A 17,271-nucleotide genomic window follows, 5' to 3' on the forward strand; every position below is an offset into this window, starting at 1 on the left:
TAGCTTTCTGTCGTTGTTGTTGTGTCATTGTCTGGTTTGAGTATAAAGGTATAATGCTGGACACACTGATTAAGTTTGGAAGAATTACTCCCTCTTATATTTTTGAACTTAAGTGGAATAGGTGTTAATTCTTAAAATGTTTGTCACTTGGCTTTAGCTCTTGCGGAGACAACCTGGTATGTAAATAGATAGCTTTCTACCAGCCTGCTGTAAGCCCTCATGTTTCTTCACTTAGTGTGCAGTCTCATGTTGTACTCTGTTTTTCCTTATAAATTTTGTGTTAATTTCACTTTTTAGGCAAATATTTATCAGACAAAATTTACTTGCTTTTTTATTTCTCTATAGGAATCTGATCATGTCACATATGTTATATAAGTATAAGCCATGCTCTCTTCAAACTCACCTCTCCTCTCACTTCTTCCAACAAATATTCTCTACCCTCCCACATACAGAGATCTCCTTTTCTGAAGTACACAAGCCTTTGTAGTCTATTTCCTAAAACCTAGGAGTTAATCACGTGATGTTACCCTGCATGTGCTTCTCCTCCTAGAGGGAGCTGGAAACTCTATAAGGGAGCCTTTGTGTGTGGTACTTCTTTTCTAGACTTTCATTGTCATAACCTTGGGATTGATAAATAATTATTTATTTCTTCCCATTCTTTAAACTCTTAAAATTCCTGGGCTTAAGACCATTCCTGTTTCCAAAGGCAAATACAATCATACATATATGGCTCCTTTTACTGCATATGGAAACAAACTTCAAAAAACCTATTCTGTTGCTCTGTCCTTTCATTAACTATCCTACCTTTCCTATAAGGTTGCCTTAAACTGGGTGATTTATGTGGCACATAGTAAGTTGGGGGGTAGAACATAGGCAAGTGGTCTGTGACAGTTCCTTCACTTTGGGAGAGGATTATGTCTCAGAAGTAAATTGCCATGCAGTAAAATTAATGATTGTGGCTCTAGAACCATGGCACATTTCCCCTCACTGCATTCCTGGGCATTGTCCTGTTTAGATACATCCAGCCACCAGAGGCTGCTTCAGTGAGCCACAGAGATTGTAGACAAGAGTGGTGAAGTTCTCTTGCTGTCTTCCCGCAGTTGGCGAGCAGACAGTCATGCGTAGCTTTCCCATTGCCTCCATCACCAAGGAGAAGAAAATCACAGTGCAGAACCAGCTACAGCAGAACATGCAAGAAGGACTGCAGATCACATCAGCATCTTTTCAGGTATAAAGAAAGGAAACCGTCCTACTGTTTAAACATTTTCACTAATCCTCTGTGGTAATGGTTGGCACTAGAAGAAGAGAAGTACAGAGGGCCTTAGAAGGTGTATCAGCAGAGTGAACTCGTGAATACTGTAGCCTTGGCCTTTTTCCCTCACCTCGTGAGCCCCTGGGCCAACTCAAGTGTACATGCAGGTTGTCTGTCAATGTGTAGTGACCTTAGAAACTGGGACTCGTACAACTGGTCTTGTTCCCTCAAATTCTACTCCAATTCTTATTTGACAAACCTTTCGGATACAAAGCAATTCTTTTGACATCTTTTTTGGAAGAAAATGCCCTCTGGCTCTGCTGTGGCAGAGGTGAAACTGTGAGAAGCGTAACCAGGACTAAAGTTACTATTGGTACTAATGGAATGACCCCTGATAAGACAGGCATTTTTGTTGGAGACTGTGAATATATCAAAGCTTGTAGAATTACTGATGCAAACCAGACTCTGGAAAGTTACCTTTTCTTAGTTTTTCTTTTTCACAATATTTTGCTTTTCCTATTATTCATGTGACGTCTCTGACTTTAAAATTTCCAAGGGTTCCAGTTTTTAGACGTTCTTTACACTAGAGGAGCTCCTTGGTAGCTCCTGTGCTGTGTGAACCTTCAGGCTGCTGGTCTTGAGGCTCCAGACCTTCTCCCATCTCTTGAGAGCATTAACTGCTTGAGGTTTTTGTCACTAACTGAGCTACCAGCATTCTTTACTCCAGTGTTGCCTGACAGTGCTTTTAGGATTGTAGTAAATCTGATTTTTTTATCTTCCTAGATTTGTTATATCTCAGGGTATAAAGGAACTTTTTTAGGCCAAATTCCCTCTGAAGGCCAACAGTTAAGAAATAAGGAAAGAATGTTTGCTGCTTTAGCCATAACAAGTTAATTCCTGTTGCATTGTAGAATAGATAGTCTTAAAACAAACTTCAGGATACATGATTTTCCTTACCAACTATCCATCTACAACAAGTAAACATTTCTGAAACTCACTTTTTTTTCAGATTTATTTATTTGAAATCAGTGACAGAGTGAAGGGGGAAAAGACAGATAGAGAAAAATTTTCATCCACTGGTTTACTCCCTAAATGACCGGAATAGATAGGTCATGGCCAGGCTGAAGTCAGGAACTGGGAATTTGGTCTCTCACATGGGTGACAGGGGCCCAAATACTTGGTCCATCTTCTACTTCCTTCCCAGATGCATTAGCAGAAGGCTGGATCAGATCACAAAAGGAAAAGCCAGGACTTGAACTGACACTGTAGTAGGGGATACTGATATCACAAGCAGTGGCTTAACCTGCTGCATTACAATGCAGGCCCCACTTTTTTACTTTTAAAACTTAAAAATTAGGGGTGAGTGTTGTGGCACAGTGGGTTTAAATCACCTCTTGGGATCAAGTACTGCCTCCACTTCTGATCCAGCTTCCTGCTAATGCACCTGGGAGTCAGTGAATGATGACCCAAGTACTTTGGGTTCCTGCCACCCAAATGAAGACCCAGATGGAGCTCCCTCCCAGCTCATGGCTTTGGCCTGACCCAGTGCCAGCTGTTGCGGGCATTTGGGAAATAAACCAGTGGATGGAAGATCTCTTTGTCCCTCTCTCACTCTGCCTTTCAAATTAAAAAAAAAAAATTCTTTAGAATTTAAAAAATTATATTGCGTAGTATCCAAAGTTCCTTCAGTCTCCAAATTCTTACCATTTAGTATTATTGTTTCTGTCATATCAGTAACTTGGGGGAAAGTTGTCTGGAAGTTGTTAATCCTTCTGATGTGTTTAATCTTTTTTGTCTCTAGTTGATTAAAGTAGCGTTTGATGAAGAAGTCAGTCCAGAAGTAGTAGAGATCTTTAAGAAACAGCTAATGAAGTTCCGTTATCCTCAGTCCATTTTCAGCACCTTTGCTTTTGCCACTGGACAAACAACCCCACAAATAATTTTACCCAAGCAGAAAGAAAAGAACACTTCTTTCCGGTAAGATAAAGGGCAGGTCTCTTAATTTTAGCCCTCTCATAATTGATTATCAGAGAAAGTAGTTTATCTTTTGTGTCAGGGTATAAGTGATTGCTCTCTTTGTTCACCATTCTGTCAAGCCCATACTGTGGAACAGCAGCATTGTAACAGGTTTCAAGATCTGAAAGCCTGAAGAGGCTTTGACTATCATGTCTATTGCTCACAATTCATGTATTTTGCTTAAGATTTACTTGTTTATTTGAAAGTCAGAGTTAAGAAAGACAAAGAGAGAGAAAAAGATCTTCCACCCGCTGGTTCACTCCCCAGATGGCCCCAACAGCCAACAGCTGAGTGAGGCTGAAGCCAGGAGCCAGAAGCTTTGTCTGGGTCTCTCAAATGAGTACAGGGGCCCAAACACTTAGGCCATCTTCCACCACTTTTCCCAGGCCATTAGTAGGGAGCTGGATCAGAAGTGGAACAGCCAACATAAAAACTGGTACTCATAGGGCACGCCAGTGTTACAGGCAGCAGCTTTACCCACAATACTACAATGCCGGCCCTTCACAATGCATTTTTACAATAGAAAATTATGTTTTCTCTTTTCCCCATATTGATCAATTTCTAACTGCATTTGAATAATAATCTATTCAGATTTTATTAATATCCATGCTTAATAGTTTTGCTTTGATCTAGAGACAGAAAACTTTATAATTGTGAATAATTTCAAACAGAGAAAATTGACAGTAGTACTACCAAGAATTCTGTGTATCTTTTATTCAAATTAACCAGTGGTTTTTTTTGTTTTTTGTTTGTTTGTTTGTTTTGTTTTTTTGTTTTTTGACAGGCAGAGTGGACAGTGAGAGAGAGAGACAGAGAGAAAGGTCTTCCTTTGCCGTTGGTTCACCCTCCAATGGCCGCCGCGGCCAGCGCGCTGCGGCCGGCGCACCGCGCTGATCTGATGGAGGGAGCCAGTAGCCAGGTGCTTTTCCTGGTCTCCCATGGGGTGCAGGGCCCAAGCACTTGGGCCATCCTCCACTGCACTCCCTGGCCACAGCAGAGAGCTGGCCAACCAGTGGTTTTTATTTTGGTCTATTTGATTTATTATTCTTATATATATATTTTTTTTTCAAAAAGTTGTGGAAAATGGAATTAAAAGGTAATATGGGGGCAGGCTTTTGACCTAGCTTTTAAGATGCCAGTTGGGATACCTGCATCCCATGTCAGAATATCTGAGTTCAAGCCCCAGCTCTGGCTCCCAGTTCCAGTGTCCTGCTTAAGCAGACCCTCTGGGGAGCAGTGATAGCTCAGGTATTCAGGTCCTTGCCACCCACATGAGAGAACAGGGTTGACCAGCTCCCAACATCAGCCTCGGCCAGCCTCAGCCACTGCTAACACTTAAGGAATAAACCAGCAGATAGGAGTTCTCTGTCTCACTTTGTCTCTGTGTCTCTCAAATAATGAATCACATTTTTTTTTCCTGAACCATTTGAGTTACATTTGAAATGCTCCCTTATCCTTAAATTCATAGGTATATGTTCCCTAAGAACAAGGATCACATGTGGGGAGCAACTGGGAGCAACTCGGACTAGACTGTTACTGGAATTAAGACTTATTCTATGCATCTGCTCTCCCACAATATGGCGCTGGGAGAGGAGGAAACAGCTTCTACACAGCTGCCTCCAGTTCAACCAATAAACAGCAGGACCTGCTCCTGATTGGAGGAGAGCAGCATACTTGGCGTGTGGGTAGCAGAGTTGGGATTGGTGGAAGAGGACTATAAAGGAGGAGAGAGACAACATGCACCAGGAACATCTATCTGAAGGAACACCTGTGCAGCCCCCGAGAGAGCCGGCCGGCGGTGTGCCGCTCCCTCGCGGAAGTGGGGAAAGTGGCAGGGGGAACCGCCCTTCCACAGAGGTGGAAGGGACAGTAGCCAACCCGGGAAGAACCAGCAGCAAACCCAGGAAGGGCCGAGCAGATGAAAGAACAACGCAGGGTCCTGTGTTGTTCCTCCACGAAGAGGGGGAGCGACAATCACATCTTCTAAAACCTCAGTACAAAAATCAAAACCAGGAAATTTAATTGATACAAAATCCTTAGCCAACTCAGAGGCCATATTCACATTTTGCTGAGGACCCTTTATAACTATTTTTCTTTCTGTTCCAGAATCAAAATCAGGATCAGGCATTGAATTTAAAGTTTAAATTTTAAAGTTGTTATTATAAAATAATAATTGTTTTATAATTCTATTAGTATATATAGTGGAGAAAATTTGTCATTTACCATTACTCATCTTGAATTTAAGCATCTATCAATATAAATTATATATTAAGGAGAGAAAGCCTCGCAGACTTTGGATAAAAGGCTTTTCCTTTGCCTATAAGTGGGGTAGGTTGGGAATTTTGAAAGATTTGAGGTTCCATACAGTATGATATTTCTTGATTGCATAGCTAGCCTGCTGTATTACCTCATAAGCCAAGGAGACCATGAATACCCAAATATGATATGCTGGTACATGAATAGCTTCCTAAGGATTTACTTCAGTGAGCCAAGTATCTTGTCTTAGTACTGTAGACACACAGAGGAGTCTATGAGGTTCCTTTTCCCACCTTCAGTGGAGTGACATGGGACTGGCTCTGTGGCGTAGCTGGTAAAGCCACCACCTGCAATGCCAGCATCCCATATGGGCACCTGTTCCAGTCCTGGCTACTCCACTTCTGGTCCAGCTCCTTGCTAATGTGCCTGGGAAAGCAGCAGAACATGGCCCAAGTCCTTGAGCCCTTGCACCCACATGGGAGACCTGGAAGAAGCTCCAGGCTGCTGGCTTTGGATCTGCCCAGCTCTGGCCGTTACAGCCATATGGGGAGTAAACCAGCAGATGGAAGACCTCTTCTTCTCGCTCCATCTCTTCCTCTCTCCCTCCCCTCTCCCTCTCCTTCCCCCTCTCCCTCCTCCTCTCCCTCCCTCTCCCTCCCTCTCCCTCCCTCTCCTTCCCCCTCTCCCTCTTCCTCTCCTTCCCCCTCTCTCTCCCTCTCCCTCCCTCTTCCTCCTCTCCCTCCCTCTCCCTCTCCCCTCTCCCTCCTCCTCTCCCTCCCCCTCTCCCTCCCCTCTCCCTCTCCTTCCTGCTCCTTCTCTCCCCTCTCCCTCTTCCTCTCCCTCTTCCTCTCCCTCTCCCTCCCTCCCTCTCCCTCCCTCACCTCTCCCTATTCCTCCCCCTCTCCCTCACCCTCTTCCTCACCCTCACCCTCCCTCTCTCCCCTCACCCTCCCACTCTCCTCCCTCCCCCTCCCCCTCCCTCTCCCTCTCTAGCTCTGCCTCTGTAACACTGCCTTTCAAATAAATAAGTAAATCTTTTTTAAAAAATAACTTCATATGATGTTTCAGGCTTAGAAGCCTTCAGAAAAAATGTCAGTATCCGGTCTGTTGTGTAAAATTTTTAAATTTTAAGAATTGAAGTATGGACATTTGGCCTGGTGGTTTAAGTAGCCACATCCCATATCAGAGTGTCTGGATTCAATACTTAACTTCAGTTCCTAATTCCAGCTTCCTGGTAATGCAGATCCCAGGAGGCATTAGTGATGGCCCTAGTAGTTGCCTCCTGGCCACCCATGTGAGAGACCTGGATTGCCAACTGGCTCCTGGCTGTAGCCCCAACCCTGGCTGTTGGAAACATTTGGGGAGTTAACCATTAGATGGGAGTGCTCCCTGTTTGTCTCTTTCCTCCCTCACACCATTTATATATTAATGTATGTGTGTGTGTGTGTGTGTGTGTGTGTATACACGTCTTTCTCTCCTCCTCTCAAAAAAAAAAAAAAAAATCACTTAAATTTTTTTAACAATTGCCTTGAGAGCTAGCTGGAGAAAAAAAATGAAAAAAAAAATCCATTGAGTTTGTTACATCTAAAGTGATTTACAATATGTTTAACTTGTGAAATATCAATATTTTGTGATTCCCAGCAATTATCTGAAACATGTTACAGGAGTACACAGTGGGTTAAGCTGCTTGCTGTTTGGGATGCCCACATCCATATTGAAGTACCTGGAATTGAGTCCCACCTCCACTACCAGTCCAGCTTGCTGCTAATGTGCTTCAGAGGCATCAGAAGATGATGCAAAGACTTGGTTCCCCACCACATATGTGGAAGACCCAAATGTAGTTTCAGGCCCCTGGCTTCAACATGGGCCAACACGAGCTGTTTCAGGCATTTTGGGAATGAACCACAGGACAGAGGATCAATCTCGATATCTCTCTCTGCCTTTCAAATAATTAAATAAAACTGTAAAACATGTTTATATCTTTCAGGTTTACCATGCAGGTGACTAAAGATAAGGTCTGTTAAAACTGATGATAAAAGAATCCTTTTCACTTATTACCAAATTGGGGGAAAAAAAAACAGAACAACAGTTTTGATTGCTGTGGAAGAAAAGAGCACAATCTAGAGAATCTTATCAAAATCTTCACTTCCATCTAATTAGTCAAGGAATAGGCCCTGTTTAATTCTCTGAGTTACAACTACCGTGTGCCACATTTTCTGCCAGCAAAAAAAGGGTGAACTGTTTGAATAAAGTATTTTTAGCTCCAAGTGATTTACATCCTAGTTTACATTTAATTAAAGCTGAAGGATTCTCCATTTCTTATTTTTCTCCTCAAAGAGGAAATTGTATTACCATTTTTTTAAGGTTTATTTTACTTATTTGAAAAGCAGAGTAACAGAGAGAGAGAGATATCTGCTGGCTCACTCCCCAAATGGCTGCAACAGTCAGGGCTTGGCCAGGCTGAAGCCAGGAGCCAGAAAGTCCATCCGGGTCTCCCACATGGGTGGCAGGGATGCAAGTTCTTGGGCCGTCTTCCACTGCTTCCCCAGGTGTGTTGGTAGGAAGCTGGATAGGAATCAGACCAACCAGGACTCCACCCCATGCTCCAGTATGGGATCCAGTGTTGCAAGTGGCAGCTTAGCCAGCTGTACCACAGCCTGGTCCTGTATTATTCTTTTTCTGTAAGAGGCAGAATACCACCCATACACACCTAATGCATTTAAGAAATGAAGGTGTTGCCAACTATGATTGTCATATGACCTGTGAGTTAGTAGAAAGAGCTTGACTTAGTGGAGATATGGGCAGTAGACTGACTTTCCATATGGGAGGGCTTCTAAAGCATGATCGTGGAAACTGCAGAGGCAGTGCTATGATAAACAGAATGGGTTCAGGCATGCTTGACCAGAAAGCCAAACTCAGGATTTTAACTTCAGGGTAATAAGTAGTTTGTGTCCCACTTTAGGTTCATGTACTTTTTGCCTAAAGCAGTGTCTCGATGACAGACAAAGGCCTTTTATAGGAAATTAGTCCACTGCCATACCAAAAAAAAAAAAAAAAAAAAAAACTAAAGAAGCAGAGATTTAATGAAAGTCTGGACAATGGTAATGGTTGTGGAAATAGAGAAGAAACCATTTGAGCTATGTGGATGTCAAAAGTTTAAGTGGTGCCTTTATATTAAATTGATATTCTTTCTGGTTTTATTACTTATAGCACTTTCTCAAAAACAATAGTAAAAGGTGCCAAAAGGGCAGGAAAAATGACAATTGGGCGACAGTATTTATTGAAAAAGAGGACAGGGACAATTGTGGAAGAGAGAGTAAATCGTCCAGGATGGAATGAAGAAGATGACATTTCTGGTACGTAAGAATTCGTGCTTCCTTTATGGTTCAACTTCACTCTTTCTTCTTTATGAAACTAAGACATAGTTGATTTAAACCTTGACTCACAAATACCTAGATCGCATTGGAAGCTTGGAAGTACTTGTCAGCTTCTTGAAACTGGAAAATAATTATTTTTTCAATATTCCATTGTTCAGATAAGATTTTGTTAAATTATGCTTCCCCGTTACTAAATCTATATTTTGGCCATTTTGTGTGGGTCTCATAAAAGGGAAAAAGAAGGAAATGCCACTGCATGGGAAATTATAGAGAATATATACAGGTATAGGATAATTTACTGCATCTTACTCTTACAGAATAAGAGAAGAAGAACAGTGAGTATTTAAAGTTGAATATTTAGATTGTGGTAATTTGAGTTTTGGTGGGTATTCTTAAACAAAATGGAGACCTAAGATGAAGGAATTCTCAAGTAAAAACTACCAGCTAACTTCTTAAAAGGGAAAAAAACTACCAGCTAACTTCTTAAAAGGACAGAATTTTAAGATACTGCTCAGTTGGGAAGCTAGCTGTAAAAACCAGCCAGTAGCAAAGTGTGTTCTTGAATGGTAGTTACCTATTCTTAACCCCAGTATTGAGTGTGCTATGTAATTAGCACCACAGAGAATGAGATCTAATGGGAAGCAGAGTGCCCTTCTACTCTGTTCCTTCTCAGGATCTTAGAGGCAGCAACTGCTGCTACTTACAACAACATTTTAGGAAAAAAAAAAATCATCTTTAAGGAGCAGACTGGGTACAAAGTCTCCAGCTCAGTTTGCTAGGACAAAGAACCTCAGTGACTGAATGTAAGTACGCATGCCCTGTATGAGAATGTGTGCATACAAGCTTGTGTTTGGGGGCCATGAGAAGATCCACCATTACGTGCTGAAGTGACCATATGTTGGAATCCTGGCCTTCTCAGTCCTGGGTAAAACCATACAAGTACCAGTGCTACCCATCACTATTGACTCTTCAAGTTCAAAGCTTTCATGATTTCACAGGACAAAAACTAGTATTCTATGATAGTTGTTCCTCTGAGAGATCAAATTGTGTAATATTCTCTGCTCCTCTGAAAAAGAAATGCTTACTGGTATCTGATTATATTGTATTGTGAAGTTCACAAGTTAAAACACAGTTTTATATTTGTAGCAATACTAATGTTAGATTGTTCTTTTTCTTTAAATGGGAGAAAGCTATAGCTTTCCCTTGCATATTAATTTGAGTATGTGTCTAAAAACTTCAAAAGTTTGATTTGACTTCTATCACCTTAAAAATAAATAAGAAAGTAAATTAGGACATTTTCCAACCTGGAATTTCTTTTAAATTAGAACACACAGTACAAATTAGGAATTTCATTTTTTAAATACTCCCTGAAATATTTGATTATTAAGTAAATTCTTCCACATCTGAAATATTCAGGGAGTCTGTAACCTGTGATTGCAAAACTGTGAGGGAATTTCCCGTGAATACCACTTCCTCCAGCAGAAATATTTCCAAGAAAAAGACTGTAATTTATATTGCTCTAAGAAAAGATTTTTTTCCTTCTGGTGACTTCTGATTAATCTAGAAATTCCTAATAAAAGTTTATGCTCTGAAAAATAGCTGAAACCTGGGTGATAAGATTGTATAGTGGGGCCGGCGCCGCGGCTCACTAGGCTAAACCTCCGCCTAGCGGCGCCGGCACACCAGGTTCTAGTCCCGGTTGGGGCGCCAGATTCTGTCCCGGTTGCCCCTCTTCCAGGCCAGCTCTCTGCTGTGGCCAGGGAGTGCAGTGGAGGATGGCCCAGGTGCTTGGGCCCTGTACCCCATGGGAGACCAGGAAAAGCACCTGGCTCCTGGCTCCTGCCATCGGATCAGCGCGGTGCGCTGGCCGCAGCGCACCAGCCGCGGCGGCCATTGGAGGGTGAACCAACGGCAAAGGAAGACCTTTCTCTCTGTCTCTCTCTCTCACTGTCCACTCTGCCTGTCAAAAAAAAAAAAAAAAAAAAAAAAAAAAAGATTGTATAGTGATCATATTAAAGATAAACGTTACCAATAGGTTAGCTCTGACCAAGTGTGGGTATTTTTATAAGGTCCTAAATAGAGATCACTGTCTTCTGGCATAAATGAGCAAGCTTGATTGAAACAGAAAATATGGATGATTAATTCAAAATTATATTGTTTTTGAAATCATTTAAATGAGAGTTTTAGTTATTACTGATATTTCATCTCCTATTACTGTTTTCTGTTTATTTGAATATGGTTCTTCATTGATGTTATATGATTTATTTTATGATATACATAACAATCAAAAGCCCTAATATAAACCCCTCTTTGAGGATCCTTTCTAAAAAGTTTTTAACCTGTTATTTTGATCGCTTCTTCAAAACCTGTCTCTGTCATCAGTTTCAGATGAGAGTGAACTTCCCACAAGCACCACCTTGAAAGCCTCAGAGAAGTCTACAATGGAACAGTTAGTGGAAAAAGCTTGTTTTAGAGATTATCAGCGTTTAGGTTTGGGAACCATAAGTGGCAGCTCTTCTCGTTCTAAACCAGAGTATTTTCGAATCACTGCCTCCAACAGGATGTATTCACTATGCCGAAGGTAAGTCTGTTGGGGGGCGCTAAAATGAGAATTTCTTTCCTTTTTTCCCATTTGAGTCTTGAGTGAGCTGTTACTCACTAGAGACACATAAAAATGCCAGAAAATAAAAAATATCTCCAGGGATATGTTTATTTAAGATACTTGCTTACAGCATGAGCAAGCTGATCTTATCAGCATTCTCAGAAGAACAGCTACATCACTGAAAAGTGTTCTTGTTGAGTTAAAAGGCAAAAAAATCCAAGTTCTTTGTCCCCTTTATGAATTTCCCTTGGTTGCCTTTCTCTTTCCACTTTGCCCCTTTACTAGCATGCCTACAGGGAACATACAGTAAGAATAGCAATTGCCCAAGCTGATGGGCAAGGTGAAACTATGCTTAAAGGCCAGAGGTCCACACACTTTTTCTGTAAAAGACCAGATAGTAAATATTTTCCGTATGTGAGCCATGAGTCTCTTGTTGAAACTACTTAACTCTTCCCCAGAAGCAATGTATAGACAGTGAGGAAATGAATGAGCATAGCCAGTTTGGGCCCACTGGCTATAATTTACAGGTCCAGGTATAGGCAAGGCTTTCTTTTATTGTCTAATTAGAATATTTTCAAAGGAATATTGCTTAAAGAAACTACATGAACTCATTTTCTTTTTTATCCTTGTCATCTCTTACTGTTTTTCAAATGTTTCATGCTTAACCTATGTAAATATATATTTTCTAGAACTAAAAATGTTTAGTCACTTTGATTTCCAGATAAGTTGCTGTCTTTGCATTTATAAATTCCTGCTTTGATTAAATAGACCACTATAAATTGGAAGCCTTGTACATACTTTTTTTTTTTTTTCTCCAAAGAAACCTTTTATTTAATAAGTACAACTTTAGGAATATAGTGATTCTCCCCACCATGCCCACCCTCCCAATCTCAGTCCCATTCTCCATTAAGATTCATTTTCAATTAACTTTACAAACAGAAGACCAACTCTATACTAAGTAAAGATTTCAACAATTGACACACACACAAATGTTTGAGAACAAATTTATAGTTAATTCTCATAATACAACTCATTGAGGACAAAGTCCTGCATGAGAAGTGCACAATGGTTCCTGTTGTTAATTTAACAATTAACACTCTTATGTATGATGTCAGTGATCACCCAAGGCTCTTGACATGAGCTGCCAAGGCTATGGAATCCACAATCTCTGTCAATATTTAGACAAGGCCATAAGCAAAATGGAAGTTCTCTCCCCCTTTCAGAGAAAAGTACATCCTTCTTTGATGGCCCCTTCTTTCCACTGGGATCTTGCTCACAGAGATCCTTCATGTAGGTTATTTGTTTGCCACAGTGTCTTGGCTTTCCATGCCTGAAATGCTCTCATGGGCTTTTCTACCAGATCAGAATGCCTTAAGGGCTCATTCTAAGTCCAGAGTGCTATTTAAAGTGATTATCATTCTATGAGTCTGCTCTGTGGACTGCTTCCCATGTTGGAACATTCTCTCCTTTTTAATTCTATTATTATTACCAGACCCTTGATCTTATTTATATAAACATTTTAACAATTAATCCTATCTATGTGATCACCTTAACACTTAATGTGCTCACTTTAACACTTTAAGATGGTATTTTTACCACCCAGTTTAATGGGATTTGGGGTCCTATGGCAAGTTTTTAAGCTGTACCCTTAGAAGTAAGTTCGTAGGAATATATGCAGGACTTTACAGCTTTACAGTTGCAGACTTCCTCTTACCTCTCTTATTCACACTATTATTTTTTACTGAGATCTATTTTCAATTGGCTTTATACACATATGATTAATTCTATGTTAAGTAAAGAGTTCAACAAATAGATTGGAGAAAAGAAATAACAACTATTCCTCAACAATCAAAACAAGGATTATTCAAATCATTTTGATTTCTCTTTAAGAGCTTAATTTTGTGGAAGAAATTTTCTTTCATGTCATTAAGTATTTCATTAGTTCATACATTTGCTTCTAATTACCTCTAAGTAATCCTATGATCAATTTTTTGAATTCCATTTCTGGCATTTCCTCAATCTCATCATCTTTACAATCTAGTATTAAAGTGTTTTGTTCTTTTGGGGGCATCATGTTGTTTTCCTTATTCTTGTTTCTCGAATTGGTGCATTTGTGATTTGGCATTTGTGGTGGTTTCTTTGTTTTTTCCACTATGGTAGCTTTTATCTTTGGACTATGCATAGATTAGTGGAGTGTCTGCTTTCAGGGAATACCTAGAGGCATGTGGTGGCTGGGGCCAAGGAGTTCTGTTCTGTGCTCCAGGGTGAAGGGCATGTCTGCGGTAACACACCCAAGTTTGGTGCAATGAATCTCCTCTTTTTTTTTTTTTTTTTTTTTTTTTAATATGAGGAGAGGTTTGTTCTTGTCTGTTGGTGTAGACTCAGCTGAGTTCCTCTCCTCAAAGAAGCCCAGTGCCTGGATGCTAGCCCCAGTGGGTATATTATTTGTCCACTCTGCCACAAGGCTCTGTGCAGTCTTCATTGTAACTTCAAATTCCCCAGCAGTGTCACTTGTCAGGTAACCAGGGAGCACTGATCATGTGGAGCCTCCCTCAGTGACTGCCCAATGTCCCAGCCACACCCCAAGTCCTCCCACACAGCCTCGGTGTTTTCACAGTCCCAGTACACAACAAAGGATTCCCACACTCACGAGCACCCAGCCCCCTGTCTGTTCCCACCAACCCCAGGAGTCTCTGCTTGGCTGGTTGCTGGGCATGGACACGAGCTAGCACAGCTGTTACGTATGTCCAAAATGGCGCCTGCCCTCTATCAGCTTGTTACAGGATGCCATTGCAGTGTGATCAGGGAGAGAGAAAATGTGCACCCCGCTTTGTTTTTTCTACTCAAGTTTGGCAGGCACACTGTCCCCCGTGGGGCTCCAAGCTGGATTCCCTCTAAGCACTTCCTGCAGCTTTTTTGCCAGTGGCTTGGGCTGCTGTAGTCTGATCTCACCTCACTCTCCAACACTGGTGTGGAGGCTCTCCCCTACTGGGGTCCTGAGTTGTGTGTGTCTTCGCCCTCCATTGTGTCCCTCCAATTTGCATGCAGTTTCTTCTGCTGTTTTCGCCCTAACTCTTCCCTGAGACTGTACTCTCTCCAATTTTTAAAACTATCTTCTCCTAGTGTTGTACCTGAGCTAGTGCAAACAAAGGAGTATCACACATTGATAAAATTTGATGGTCCTTTATTGCAGGTGGCAGAGATTGGACTCATACCCTAAAGAACTCTTGACCCCAAAGTCCAAAGCAACAGTGTTTATAAAGGCAAAAACCACAAAATCGGAAGGGAAGTACATGGTTGCTAGGATCAGGGAGGAATACATGGTTACTGGGGTCAAGCTAACCTAAAACCTATGTGAAACTAATATCAATTATAATCTTTTTTTAAGATTTATTTTATTTATTTGAAAGACAGAGTTACAGAGAGAGGTAGAGAGAGGTCTTCCATCCACTGGTTCACTCCCCAGATGACACCTGATACAGAGGTTTATTTAGATTAGGTGAACCAAAAATGTATTTTGAATTGACCAAGTAGTTTAAATTTATGAGCAATCTTATTTCTATAAGTCAATTAAAAGAGCTCTTAATAAACATATAATAGACATATAATATGTACACATATAACACATAACATACATTACAGAATAGAACAATAAAACAGCCTTAATAACAGCTTTTTAAGATCTTTAACTGTTTAAATTACCAATTAATTAGATTGCTTTTTGTTTTTAGTAAACTGAAATAACCATATTTTTTTAGTTGGAACTTGTTAAACTTTGACTTTATCTATTTGTAGAGCCATACCAAAGTACTGAATATAATAAAGGTAGGAAAAAGAAATCCTTTGAAACCTAAAAGAGGACACGTTTAAACACAGAACCAACAATGTTTTAATTTTTATGAGCAGTAATTCTGATTTTTAGTGTTTAGAGGAAAATACAAAACTGCAAATGACAAAAGGCTTTAAATAGCCATGGTTAAAATTATAAAACTTATTAACCAACAAGAAGAGTCACTTGTTTACTCCACACAGTATTTTAGAAAGTAGGGGCCGGCGCCATGGCTCGCTTGGTTAATCCTCTGCCTGCGGCGCCAGCATCCCATATGGGCGCCGGGTTCTAGTCTCGTTTGCTCCTCTTCCAGTACAGCTCTCTGCTGTGGCCCGGGAGTACAGTGGAGGATGGCCCAAGTGCTTGGACTCCTGCACCCGCATCGGAGACCAGGAGGAAGTACCTGGCTCCTGGCTTCAGATTGGCATAGTTCCGGCCGTAGCAGCCATTTGGGGAGTGAACCCACAGAAGGAAGACCTTTCTCTCTGTCTCTCACTCTCTCGCTGTCTAACTCTGTCTATCAAATAAAAAAGAAAGAAAGAAACAGGAGGCACAGTGCGTTGCTCATCAAAAAAAAAAAAAGAAAGAAAAGAAAAAGAAAAAGAAAAAAAAAAGTACCTGTAAGATTTTGTTAAACATGTATCCCTTTTTAGTCCTCTGGACCTTTTTTTCATTAAGGCAACCATTGTGACTAATAATACAACAAAATTATTAGACTTTTGTAGCTTCTGGACATTTTTATGAGGAGCATTGATTTAGACCAGATTTTATTAGTGTTACAAAGTGATCATTTAAATGGTTTAGAATGAGTATATATTTAGCCAAACCAGCTTTTAACACAGCTGTTTTTAAGCAATCAGAATTTAAGGAGAGACAGAGAACATCAGTAGGATACAAAGTTGATGTTTCTTTGTCACTAAAATGGGAAATAAAATCCATAAATATGTAAGCACATGGAATCATCCCATAACTTGGAACAATTTTAACAGAGTCAGAACTAGGAAAGAGAAGAGAGCTTACTAGATCCAGTTAGAAAATTGCCAGAGTCATCAATTAAATAAAAACTATTAAAAGGAGATATTATTTTAATAGATTTTAAAGATTATTTTAAAATATTTACTAACATATATGTATTATAAAACCTCATTGTCTTAACAGAGAATCAGATTTTAATTAATAGCTTTTGTATCCAGAAAATTTTTCATTACCTTTTGTGACTTTCTCACACCTTTTGCAACTTAAACTTGTTTTTTTAATGTCTTCCTCCAACTTAAATCTTTTTTTTTTAAAAGATTCATTTATTTATTTGAAAATCAGATTACACAGAGAGAGGAGAGGCAGAGAGAGAGAGAGAGAGAGAGAGAGGTCTTCCATCCACTGGTTCACACCCCAGTTGGCCGTAATGGCTGGAGCTGTGCCAATCCAATCCCAAGAGCCAAGAGCTTCTTCCAAGTCTCCCACATGGGTGCAGGGGCCCAGTGACTTGGGCCATCTTCTGCTTTCCCAGGTCATAGCAGAGAGCTGGATGGAAAGAAAAGCAGCCGGGACTAGAATGGGCACCCACATGGGATGCCAGCACTTCAGGCCAGGGCGTCAACCTGCAGCACCACAGTGCCGGCCCCAAACCTGTTTTTTAAACCTCTTTCTTAACCTTCCTTACCAAGAACAGTTTTATACTTGTGACCCCTTTTTATCTGCTGATTTCTTGATTTATATTGAAATAATCCTTTAAAATCTGTAAATTGACATTTTTTAAAATAAGATAACATATCAAATTTTAATCTTTGTTACTTTTTAACTAGTCTTGAATTATTTTTTATATATGGACTCTTATGAAAACATTTTTGTTAGACACATTTATCTCATTTACCTTTACCCAATTTATATTTAGCAGTTACACCTAGTGACTTACAATGTTGCTATTATATCATATCTTTAA

The 17,271-nt window shown here is 40.4% G+C and overlaps 1 protein-coding gene across 10 annotated transcripts in view; it reads left to right on the forward strand.

Moving 5' to 3' along the window:
• The window catches only part of SBF2 (SET binding factor 2), a 517,136-nt gene that overhangs the window by 433,447 nt on the left and 66,418 nt on the right, over positions 1–17,271 (forward strand). For all 10 annotated transcript variants that reach the window (XR_016231409.1, XR_016231408.1, XM_089328918.1 and 7 more), the window contains 4 exons: positions 1,101–1,228; positions 3,054–3,229; positions 8,735–8,880; positions 11,284–11,482. Coding sequence is in view for 8 of the 10 variants with exons in the window: in XM_089328918.1 (XP_089185044.1) it covers positions 1,101–1,228; positions 3,054–3,229; positions 8,735–8,880; positions 11,284–11,482 (649 nt within the window). In the remaining 2 variants the exon portion in view is untranslated. The remainder of the gene's footprint in view (positions 1–1,100; positions 1,229–3,053; positions 3,230–8,734; positions 8,881–11,283; positions 11,483–17,271) is intronic.

Source organism: Oryctolagus cuniculus, chromosome 1, assembly GCF_051225735.1.
Source record: "Oryctolagus cuniculus isolate XC-2025 breed Fujian yellow rabbit chromosome 1, ASM5122573v1, whole genome shotgun sequence".
Taxonomy (NCBI): Eukaryota; Metazoa; Chordata; class Mammalia; order Lagomorpha; family Leporidae; genus Oryctolagus; species Oryctolagus cuniculus.